General features: G+C 40.2%; 1 protein-coding gene across 1 annotated transcript in view; it reads right to left on the bottom strand.

Moving 5' to 3' along the window:
• Window positions 1–741: 741 nt before the first annotated feature.
• The window catches only part of crym (crystallin, mu), a 16,890-nt gene continuing 6,643 nt past the window's right edge, over window positions 742–10,988 (bottom strand). Inside the window, exons 2-8 of the mRNA XM_043711068.1 lie at window positions 9,706–9,853; window positions 8,938–9,000; window positions 6,447–6,548; window positions 4,322–4,505; window positions 3,391–3,512; window positions 2,085–2,169; window positions 742–1,070 (exon numbers count right to left, since the gene is read on the bottom strand). Coding sequence (XP_043567003.1) covers window positions 994–1,070; window positions 2,085–2,169; window positions 3,391–3,512; window positions 4,322–4,505; window positions 6,447–6,548; window positions 8,938–9,000; window positions 9,706–9,853 — 781 coding nt within the window. The 3' untranslated portion in view covers window positions 742–993. The remainder of the gene's footprint in view (window positions 1,071–2,084; window positions 2,170–3,390; window positions 3,513–4,321; window positions 4,506–6,446; window positions 6,549–8,937; window positions 9,001–9,705; window positions 9,854–10,988) is intronic.

Raw genomic sequence — 10,988 nt, 5'->3', positions numbered from 1 at the left:
AAATGGATGCAGTATAAATGAATGAACAGTCTCATTTAAGACAGTAATAAATGAAGAATAAAAAAAAATAGAAACCTAGCTAATCCATAGTTCAGTGGATACCCAAGAATTAGAAATATCTCTTTGGGCTTGAAACAACGTCCACAGATCTTATCTTGCAAAACTGTCCTTCAGAGGACAATCTAGCTTCCATTTATGGAAAATGTTCCTAAATTAATCCCACAACCTACATTGAGAGGGAAGTGTCAAAAGCTCTCTCCTTTACTTCCCAATTTCCACTATAACGAAGCTACCATGTACAAACTCATGGTGCCCATTGCACTAAACTGCCAGCCCAGGTCTTCATAATCTCTTCCGAATGCTGTCAAATTCTATTTGTGGATCATTATTCAATCTCATGAAAGGCAGTGTTAAAATAAATCTTCATTTCACACAAGAATGGACAATACTGTACTAGTGAAAAAAACGACAAAGCTTTCTATTTCTATTTGATGTACTATAAACTCGTAATTTATTTAATAATTTGGCTTCCATTATTTGTAAGGACATGGTGTTTCAATTTGACTAAGTTTTTGCAACTGTCAATCCATTGCTTTTCAACAATTTAATACAAGGTTTATGTGTAAAACAATTATGATTAGAGATTATTTTAAAGCAGATGTGTGCAGGGCTGTGAGGAAGGAAGAGGGCTAATGGACCAAGTGGGATAATTCCTTCAATGATGTGGCACAAACAGAATGGTCATTTTGTATCATTTTATAACATTATGCAATCAATCATGTAACAAATGTTGGTAACAGTTGGATTGAAGTTCAACAACTGACACTGTATTTGTACAAGCTGAGAGGTCTTTTTCTAACGTATTAATTGTAGATTTGTGTTTTCACAAGCTGAACTAAATACATCTTTAATTTGTTTGAGCAGTCCCATTATTCTGATTAACATAATCTGATTTTGTGAAACAGTATTCTACAGAACAAAAATTGTAAGATGTTAGGATTTCTGTTTATTTTTACCTTCCCAACAATCAAATACCAGCTTTGCAGTAACTGTGTCTTCAATGGCCATGCCTGGAAGAAATTAACACAAAAGAAAAGAGCTTTAGCAGTCAAAGCTTCATTTAAGCAATAATAGTGACTGGCTTGATGAAGATTTTCTACAATAGAATATCCATTCCTGTGCTCATTCAGATTATACCAAAAGTACAGGCAGTTCTGCTAGATCTTTCTGAAATTTAAAAGAGGATTTTGCAGCAGTTCTACCCTTTCCCACTAACTGACACACAACAGCAAAGCCTTTTGTTCACTCCCACAGGCTGTACTGATTCATTGACTTCAGGGCACAGTGTAAAACAGGCAAGCAACATCGTCCCCAATTGCCAGTAATCCATGCTACAAATGTGAGAGAGACTGGGTGAGGACAGTCAGACTTAGTAGTGATGCTAAGTGAATGATGACAGATTCTTGACTGAGAAGGAAGTTAAAAAATATTGGGGACATGACAGGAATGTGGTAGTTACGCCATAATCAGATCAGCTCTGACTGTATTAAATGGCAAAGCAGGTATGAGGGGATGATTAGCCTAGTTCTGCTTCTGATTCCTATGTTTGTATGCTGCAGCATACAATGTCTTACTGATACTCACTGACACACAAGAAAATCATAAATTTTGAGGGCAAATAGTCTGTGAAATGGAACCTCAAAAAGCAGTCAGGGTGGAAATAAAACAGGTGTTACACAGCAATTTATGGGACAATCCAAAACTGGAGCTATTCTGCATTCTCTGGGTCAATGCAATATATGAAGCAAAATTTCAGCATTTGACCCACAAAACATATTGTTAAAATGGACTCTCTAGAGCTGGATTGACCAGATTGTGATATTATTCAGTGAGTTATTTATCCTTTAACAACAAATGTAAGAATTAAACCAATCCTATAACTGAATAAAATATATCTAAAAGCTGAGTTTCTTTTGGACTCAATTAGAAACTATACTGAACCTTTCATCACAACACAGAGCAGCAGTGAATGAAGAGCTTTGTCCTGTCATCAGCTCCCTTAATAATGGCTTATTTGTTCTCACCCAATGATTTGAAAACTGTGGTCCTGTCACGCACAGCAGGTTTGGTTCCTTTCACCACTTCTCCCAGTTCTGCAAAGATTTCAGCCTGTGAGATAAATTGAAAAACGCTTTGTTAAATGACAGTACTCTACTCTTTGTTCCAGGAACATGTCAACAAATATTTTTACAATTAGAGATTGTTTATAGCTTAAATTGAAAGAACTGTTAAATCAGCAATTAAACAAGAGGCAAATGACAAGCAGGTCTATGCTTGACTTAATCAGGACTCTAAATTATTAAAATTTAACCATCAGTAACAAAACATTAGTGCAATAATATATTACTATAATTGCCCCCTTTTTTGAACGTATTGTTTTATTTTCATGCCTGTACAATTTTGTCTCTTTATCCTTTGCTGGTCCCATGCTGAAGTGGTATTTTTTACATGTGAACCTCAACAATTAAACCTATTTGACTTTGGTGTGCATCACCATCCTTCTCATTCACTGGTAACACACATCCCCTTTCTAGTGATGGAAAGATGTGGAAGGGGGAAGCAACATGTAATTTGTAATCAGGAGCACAAACCCTGGTTGTGTTTCCCTTTTTCAAAGCAAAGGTACTCAGGCCAGAACCAACATTACTAATAATACCCTCACCACACCCCACCCACTACACAACAGGATTAGACAATTACCACAATCCTTACAAGCTTCCTGGTCCTTTTAAATCAGTAAATTCACAGCAACTTAGTGGAGCTTCTCTGAATATTTCTGCAGAATGTGATGATGGGTGATCAAAGACATGGAATTATGAAAAGCAGAATTAAGAAGTGGATTCAACCTTAAAAATTATTTCTATGGCCACAGAATTGAGCAAGGAGGAGATGAATTCTGGATGACCTCAGCTGGAGATCCTTAAACAGAGAGCTAGAAGGGCAAAGGATAGGAACAATGAACTGACTGTAGTGTTGTTTAAGCTTCAGAGGAGCAAGGGGATTAGGAATTAGTCAAAGCTTATTTTATGGTCTAGATTACTTTATGAGAAAAGATCAGACATGTTGGGCCTGCAATTCTTTGTGTTTAGAAGAATGAGAGGTGACTTTTTTTTAATTGTTTGCTCCTGAGGTGTGGGTATCTCTGCCGATCCCTCAATGTCCTAGTGAAGCTGCATTCTTGAATCGGATCAGCTATAATCCTACCAAATGGTGGAACAGGCTCAAGAGGCTGATTGGTCTAAGCCTGCTTCTAATTCACAAGTCTGAGTATTTATGTGTGTAATAACTTCAAACACTGATTAACAGACAAAGCCAAATGAAATGCATTACACCCGAGAGGATGACATCTCCTGACTCTCTAATGGCTCCTTCTCTGCTATCCACATACAGGACAGCATTCTTCATTAGTCCATCATCCAGCTCCCTCCAATCTGGTCGACAAGCTCCAACAGCTGAAAGATTAAACGGTGTATCACAAACACACATTAGAGAATCAAATTGAGGCATTAATTTCAGAGATTTTCTCCTCCCCTCTAGACCATCACCGGACTGCAGGTTCAAGGTCCAATTCAGAGATTTGAGAGCTAGCCTATGGTGAAAATCAGTGTCTCACTGAGGGAGTGCTAGACTGATGCAGGGACAGTACAGAGGGACCACTGCATGAACTGAACACAGTAATACGGGAATGTTGCACTGTCGGAAGGGCAGGCCTGAGGGTGTGCTGTACTGCCGGAGAGACCATTAAACTGAGCCTTGGTTCAAATAGATGTCAGAATTCCTAAAGCCCGTTTCAAAGAGAGCAGTGAGTTGTCACAGTTTAACTTGCCATTGATTTGTGGGATCTCTCTGTGCACAGGTTTTGCTTCTGTCGTTAACCTACAATGGAACAGCAACCAGATTTCATAAAGGCTTCGCTGGATAAAAAGCAAGTTGGAATGTCCTCAGGATATGAGAGAAAGATAAGAAGTGGGAACAGATAAAAATGAACAGTAGGAGGTGCTAGAAGTTCTGAATCCAATGAATCAATTTGGACCACACAACATTTGCACAGCCAGAATCTTAGGATTGAGCTAATTGCTCTCCTGATGAGGTCTAATGTTTTAAAGCCCCTTCATCCCCAAGTTAGTGTAAAATTTATTTACATAATGCTTTTGCAACATCCCCCAAACCTTCAGTATAAATTCTTGACACACTGATTCCAATTACAACGTAATTATTTTCCAGCAATTCTCACACCACAAGTCCAGTCGTTATGACATACCATTAACATGTGCTCCAGGCTTTACCCATTCTCCAAACAGGATGGGCTCTGTTGCCATGGTGACTGTTATCACTACATCAGCATCAAGAACAGCTTCCTTTGCTGAAGCACAAATTGTCACTGGTCCCCCAACTGTTTTCGCAAACTTTTCAACTCGTTCTCGAGTTCGGCTCCACACCTTTACCTGGGATCAAATCATTGAGAGATGAGTTACTTTAATTTAAAATGTCACAGATGAATAAAGACTTGAGATATTGGCAAAAATTTCCACCACAGCAATGAAGCCAAGAGGAGATTTAACCAAAATTGTTAAAATAACAACGAGAAAGGTTATTTCCTCCAAAGGTACTACAAAGTACAATCTGGTGATGATCAGATTATGTGTTTTTGGTGATGCTGACTGAAGGATAAGTATAAAGGATAGACAGAATAATTCCCTTGATCTTCAAAGTAGTTGTCATTGATGTTACATTCCCCTAAAGGGACAGATAGGGCCTTCACTGCAGTGGCTTTGAATTTCGTGTTCAATTCTCTGCACTTCAGCTTGAATGTATGACCTTCTACCTGTATTGCTGTCTAAGCCACATGGAGGACTGCTAGGTCACAAAATGCTATGCCTTAGGGCAGGATTCAGGCAGAGTCTGTAGTAACTTTTGTGGGTGATCTGGATGAAGGTTTGAAGCAGAGGGAGACATGGGATTATGAGAAGTCAATAGAGCAAGGGGAATTGGCTTTGGATCTTCAGCACTGACATGATGGAACAGAATGGGCCTGTTGTGCATTTAACGTTGTCAGACCCTTAGTTGCTTTTATATATTTTGTTTTGGAAGGCTGAATGCTGGTACCGTGCAATTCAAAAGTATAAAAAAAGCTTTAATCTGGTCATTAGCAGATTGTACTTTGTGGGACCATTGGAGGAAATAATCTTTCTCATTGTTATTTTAACAATCTTGTCTTCATTGCTGTGGTGGCAATTCTTTCCAATATCTCAAGTCTTTATTTATCAGCAACATTTTAAAAAATTACATTACCTCTACCCCGACAACAGAGTAAACAGGTACATACAAATAAAAAGGGTTGGTTGCATCTTTGTTCATCAGATTGCACAGAACGAATGAGTGATTGGTTTGTGAGCCAGTACCTGGTGAAAATTGTCATTGTTAACACCTTCATATCCTGCAAGATGAGGAATCAAAACTCCACAATTTAAAAATATTAGAGCTTCGAGTCTCCATTTACACATGAGAAACATTTGTACAGTTCACTTCAGAATACTATCCCACACAATCCCGGATTTGGCTGGCTTCCCTTCTCACTTATAACAATAACAGAGGTGGCATAGTGGCTCAATGGTTAACACTGCTGCCTCACAGCACGAGGGACCCGGGTTTGATTTCAACCTCGGGCGACTGTGTGGAATTTGCACATTCTCCCATATCTGCTTGGGTTTCCTCTGGGTGCTCGAGTTTCCTCCCACAGTCCAAAGATGTGCAGGTTAGGTGGATTGGCCACGGGAAATACAGGATTACAGGGATAGGGTAAGGGGGGTGGGTCTGGGTGGGATGCTCTTCAGAGGGTCGGTGTGAACTTGATGGGTTGAATGGCCTGCTTGCACACTTTAGGGTTTCTATGATTCCAAATCTTGGCTATACAGATGTTGGGGGAAAGGTACAGGGAGAATCCTTGGCTCCTCAGTTCCTGCCAGGAGCCATGTAATATGTGACATAGATGGATGGTGGGCAGCAATCTGTTTGTCTCCTTCTCCTTTCTGACTGCTGTTTTACAAAACACAGATTTGTCAAGCAAGATCTGCACTGATATCGTAATGAGCTAATGATAAAGGGAATTCAATTGTGTGAGTTTATTCATCAAAATTCACACAAGGGAGCCTTAATATATCAGGTAAAGTGGACAATCTGAGATCAATAGACTTTTGCAGCTGGTGAATGACATGAAAGCATATGGAGTCAAGGGAGGCGGCTGGAGTTTGGATAATAATCAGCCAAGACAGTACTGAATAGCAGACCAGGCTCAATGGGCTGAATGGCCTCCTCCTGTTTCTACACACACACACACACACACACACTTATAGAGACAACAAAAGAGGCAGAACTTGTGGAGGTACCTGCTTGAATGGAAACATTTTGGTGAAGATTTCATAGTGACTGACAGCCTCTGGTCCAGCTCCCAGAATACATAATACATCCAGGTTCTTAGGTTTGAGGTACTAGATAAAAAAAAATCAACAAAAATGAAACTTAGAGGAAGAATCTGAGAAAAAATATCAGCGAGTCAAATGTGCCAACCTCTGAGACTGACATTATGAACTCGAGCGGGTCTATCCCTCGGGTTTGTGTTTGGTTCTACATCTGTCATTATGTTGAGAGAGTAACGGTTTACTGCCTTATGTGGCTGAACCAGTCTGCAAACAGACTTTAAAGTTACATGATGATTAACCAGGTAAACATGGCAGCCATTATGCACACAGCAAGATCCCACAAAACACAATATGATTAAACATTCCATAGTGTTTCAAGCGCTTTGGGATACTAGATATTTTGACGTGGTGCCATTTGCCGGGTGAATGTTAATAAAGAGGACTGGGAGAATCTGTCTTCCTCACCTTTGAGATTTTTGTGGGATTGTTAGGACCCAGCAGGGAGCTAATACCTTGGTTTAATGCTTCATCTCAATTTGACATATAGATTGAACATTGTCATAATCTCCAAGTTAGAGCTGACCCCTACTGCTCTTTATATTTTCTGAGAGATTTGATGGTTAAAAGTGGTTAAATTGAAATGAGTAATTTGTGAGCTTCTGTTGAGGGGGAATTGTCCCTCCTGGTCTGCGCAGTTGAGGAAGCTCCAGATCCATCACTGGTCTTTGTTGCAGTCACTAATTTCTGTCTTCCTGCCATCAGCAAAGTAAATTATCCTTAACACTAATGAGTTAGAGAGAAAAAAATTCAGCCACACTTGTTGCTCCTGAACCCCACATAACAATAGCAAATATCTTACACTGATGGTGCTACATAAATATAATCTCAAGGCACTTGAAACACTGTTGAACAATATTTGACACTGAGCTACACTGGAATATATTAGGACAGACGATCAAAGTTTGGCCAGAGTTTAGTTTAGAAAAGTATTTGAAAGGAAAGGAGAGAAGCAGAGCAGTTTAGGAAGGGGCATCCAAAGATGAGTGTCTGGAAAGTTAAATGCATGACCACCAATAGAGTAGCACTTCAACTTAGAGATACACAGGAGGTCAGAGTCAGAGGTGTGCTGAGATCTTGGATGATCTCGGATTTGGAAATAAGAATGAGAATTCAAAGCTCAATTGATGGAGGTTACCACAGCCTGGTAATGAGCTCGGAGGTGGGCAGCATGTAATCAAATGAGAAAGTGCTAGGTGGAAACTCCTCCAAATAATTCCTGCTTCTGCCCAATCAAGTCTGGACTGCAAAAGCTCATGGATGGCCTTTCCACCTGGACACTAATTGAGACCTTTAAGTGGGAGATTGATGTCCACTTCAGGACCTCACCATACAGGTTCCAGTATGGTATTCAGCCAGCAGTGAGCAGGGAGTTGCCACTTCAGGATCTGTTGGGTTCGGCTGTGGGAATCTAGGGTGAGGAATTACTCATTCATAGAAACTCTGCTTGATTGAAGGACTCAGCATTATGGGAAGGGGTCTGCTGAGAGCCATCCCTCACCTCTCCTTCTCAACCTCTCCCTCTTCTAGCAGCTAATCCCTCTCTGCAAACCCCACCTGACTCTCACTCACCAATGACTTGGGTCCCTTACAGCCTTCCCCATAGAATTACATGCTACATGTGCTGTCAGCACCTAATCAACTAGCAGACAAAGTAATAAAAGCAGAAACAGTGGAAAAGGCTGATCAAGAAAGAGAGAGAGAGAGAGTGTGAGAGAGAGAGAGAGACAGACAGACAATGGAAGAGAGAGAGAAAATGAGGCAGAAGCCACAAAAGTTTCCATTTAAAGACAGTCAGTTGAATGTTACCTAATTTGAATTTATTTAGAATTTCTGTCATTCCAGTGGTTTATTTAATTTTGCAAGTTATATCAATTGGGAATGCACTATTCTGCACAATTGGTATAGTTTGAGGGCCATGGCTTCAAATCTCATTTGTGGCAATTCAGGGTAAATTTATCTGGACTCCAAAGGTTAAATTATAAGGAGTTGTTTTACCTGGAACTTAGAAGGTTGAGGAGTGATTTGATTAATGTTTTCAAGTTAATAGATGCAGATTAGATTGATAGAATTTTTTTCTCTTGGTTATCTGATATGAGACCAATTGTTAATTTTAATTTTGAGATTGATAGGTGTTTGTTGACTGAAGGTATTAAGACATATGGAGCAGCAGAGGTGGGTACGTGGATCTCGTTAGATGGTGGGGCTTGAGGGCTAAATGGCCTCGCTAGTTCCTATGGTCCATTAGATGTTGAATTATTGTCTCCCCCATGGATTCACAGTCCAGTGCAACATACTCTCAGGAGATCAGAAAAGAAACTGAGTCCCTCCACTGGAAGAAAAAATGTCATTCCTATCTCTTATGTGTGATTTTGCCCCACATTGAACAACAATATACTACCTTGGTTGCTATGGCAGAAACTGCAGCAGTTCTCTTTTCAGTGATCACTCTTCCATCCATCACCTTCAGAAACAATGCAGAGAAAAATTAATCACCCTACAACAGATGATACATAGCATGCAGTCCTCACTATCTACACTCCAGTTTTCCATCCACAGTTTTTGTGGAAATAAAACTCTCGCTTCATCTCCCATTAATATCAAATTCATCCTGACTGTCTCAAGTCATAGGGTCACAGAGACATAGAGATCTACAGCAAAGAAAAAGGCCCTTCATCCCATCACGCCTGTGCTCATCAAAAACAACTACCCAGATATTCTAATCCTAGTCACTACCAGCATCCAAGGAGAACGTAGTTTAATTTGTTTTAGATTCAACTTTATGGTACCTAGCATGCAAGATCAAGCCTGCGGTGCTTCATTTTCCATTCCCTATTATGATGGATCCTTTGCATTCGGAGTACAAATGGAGGTTATGTTGTATTATAGATTACTGTCAGAGACTTAAAGCTTTAAATTTTAAAAAAATTAAAGAGCAGGTGGTTTTCCTAAATAGTCACACACCACTCAGTGTGAACATCTGGGTAGCTTAGCAAGCTGACTAACAGTCTGACAAATTGTTAATGACCTAGAGCCTTATATCAGCCAATGAGAAATGATCCAATTTCAAGGGAAGGTTCAGGATTTCCAAAGCCTGTAAAATTATTTGGGGCATGCTCCTACAATCACATTGTAACACTTGGACTGGAGATACACAGCAAATACATACTGCCTTTAAGATGCCATTGCTTGGGTCAAACAGCAGCACTGTTGCATGATGAGAGCTGGAGGCAGAGCTGTTGGCTTGGTAAAATCTGACAAGTTTTGTTACCAAGGCATCATCCTTTGCACTGTATGCTGGCATCACGCCTAAAAAACTGAGCAATATGCAAACATTAGTTCAACAGGAAAATACAGAAACAAGATGAATATTTACATAGTGGAAAAATTGTACTAGTTTCCACAATTACAACAAAAAGCTGCACAAATTATTGCCTATTAAACAACATATGGAATGAATTGCCAGAGGAAGTGGTGGAAGCTGGTACAATTATAACAGTTAAAAAGCAGCTGGATGGGTACATGAATAGGAAGGGATTAGAGGGATATGGGCCAAATGCTGGCAAGTGGGTCTACATTAATTTAAGATAATATGGTCACCATGAGTGAGTTGGACTAAAGCGTCTGTCTCCGTGCTGTACATCTGTATGACTCTAACTGTCCAACTCCAAAATGTTCCAAGGAATTTCCCAGTAGTATGGAGCGGGGACAGGGCAGGGGGAAGAAATGGGGTAAAGAAGCAAAGTCAAGGTGAGGTGGAGGGATTTTCACTTGTTGCTGGATAAGAAAAATTCCATAAGGTTACCTCACTACAATAAAATATAAAAAATACTGATGAAGCACAAGTCAGGAGTGTGAGGGAATACTCTCCACTTGCCTGGGTGACTGCAGCTCCAACAACACTCAAAGTTTAATAACACCCAACACAAAGCAGCCCACTTAATTAACACTTTATCCATCACTTTTAACTTTCGTTCATTCTACCACTGACATGCAGTGGCAGAAGTATATGCCACCTACAAGATGCACCACAACAATTATCAAGTCTCAAGTGACAACACCTTCAAAGTTACATAGAACATAGAACATAGAACAATACAGCACAGAACAGGCCCTTTGGCCCACGATGTTGTGCCGAACATTTGTCCTAGCTTAAGCACCCATCCATGTACCTATCCAATTGCCGCTTAAAGGTCACCAATGATTCTGATTCTGATTCTGCCACTTCCACAGGCAGCGCATTCCATGCCCCCACCACTCTCTGGGTAAAGAACCCACCCCTGACATCTCCCCTATACCTTCCACCTTTTACCTTAAATTTATGTCCCCTTGTAACACTCTGTTGTACCCGGGGAAAACGTTTCTGACTGTCTATCTATTCCTCTGATCATCTTATAAACCTCTATCAAGTCACCCCTCATCCTTCGCCGTTCCAACGAGAAAAGGCCTAGC

Source organism: Chiloscyllium plagiosum, chromosome 21, assembly GCF_004010195.1.
Source record: "Chiloscyllium plagiosum isolate BGI_BamShark_2017 chromosome 21, ASM401019v2, whole genome shotgun sequence".
Lineage (NCBI taxonomy): Eukaryota > Metazoa > Chordata > Chondrichthyes > Orectolobiformes > Hemiscylliidae > Chiloscyllium > Chiloscyllium plagiosum.
The sequence above is the reverse complement of the archived record's forward strand: the minus strand, read 5'-3'. Positions and strand labels throughout refer to the sequence as shown.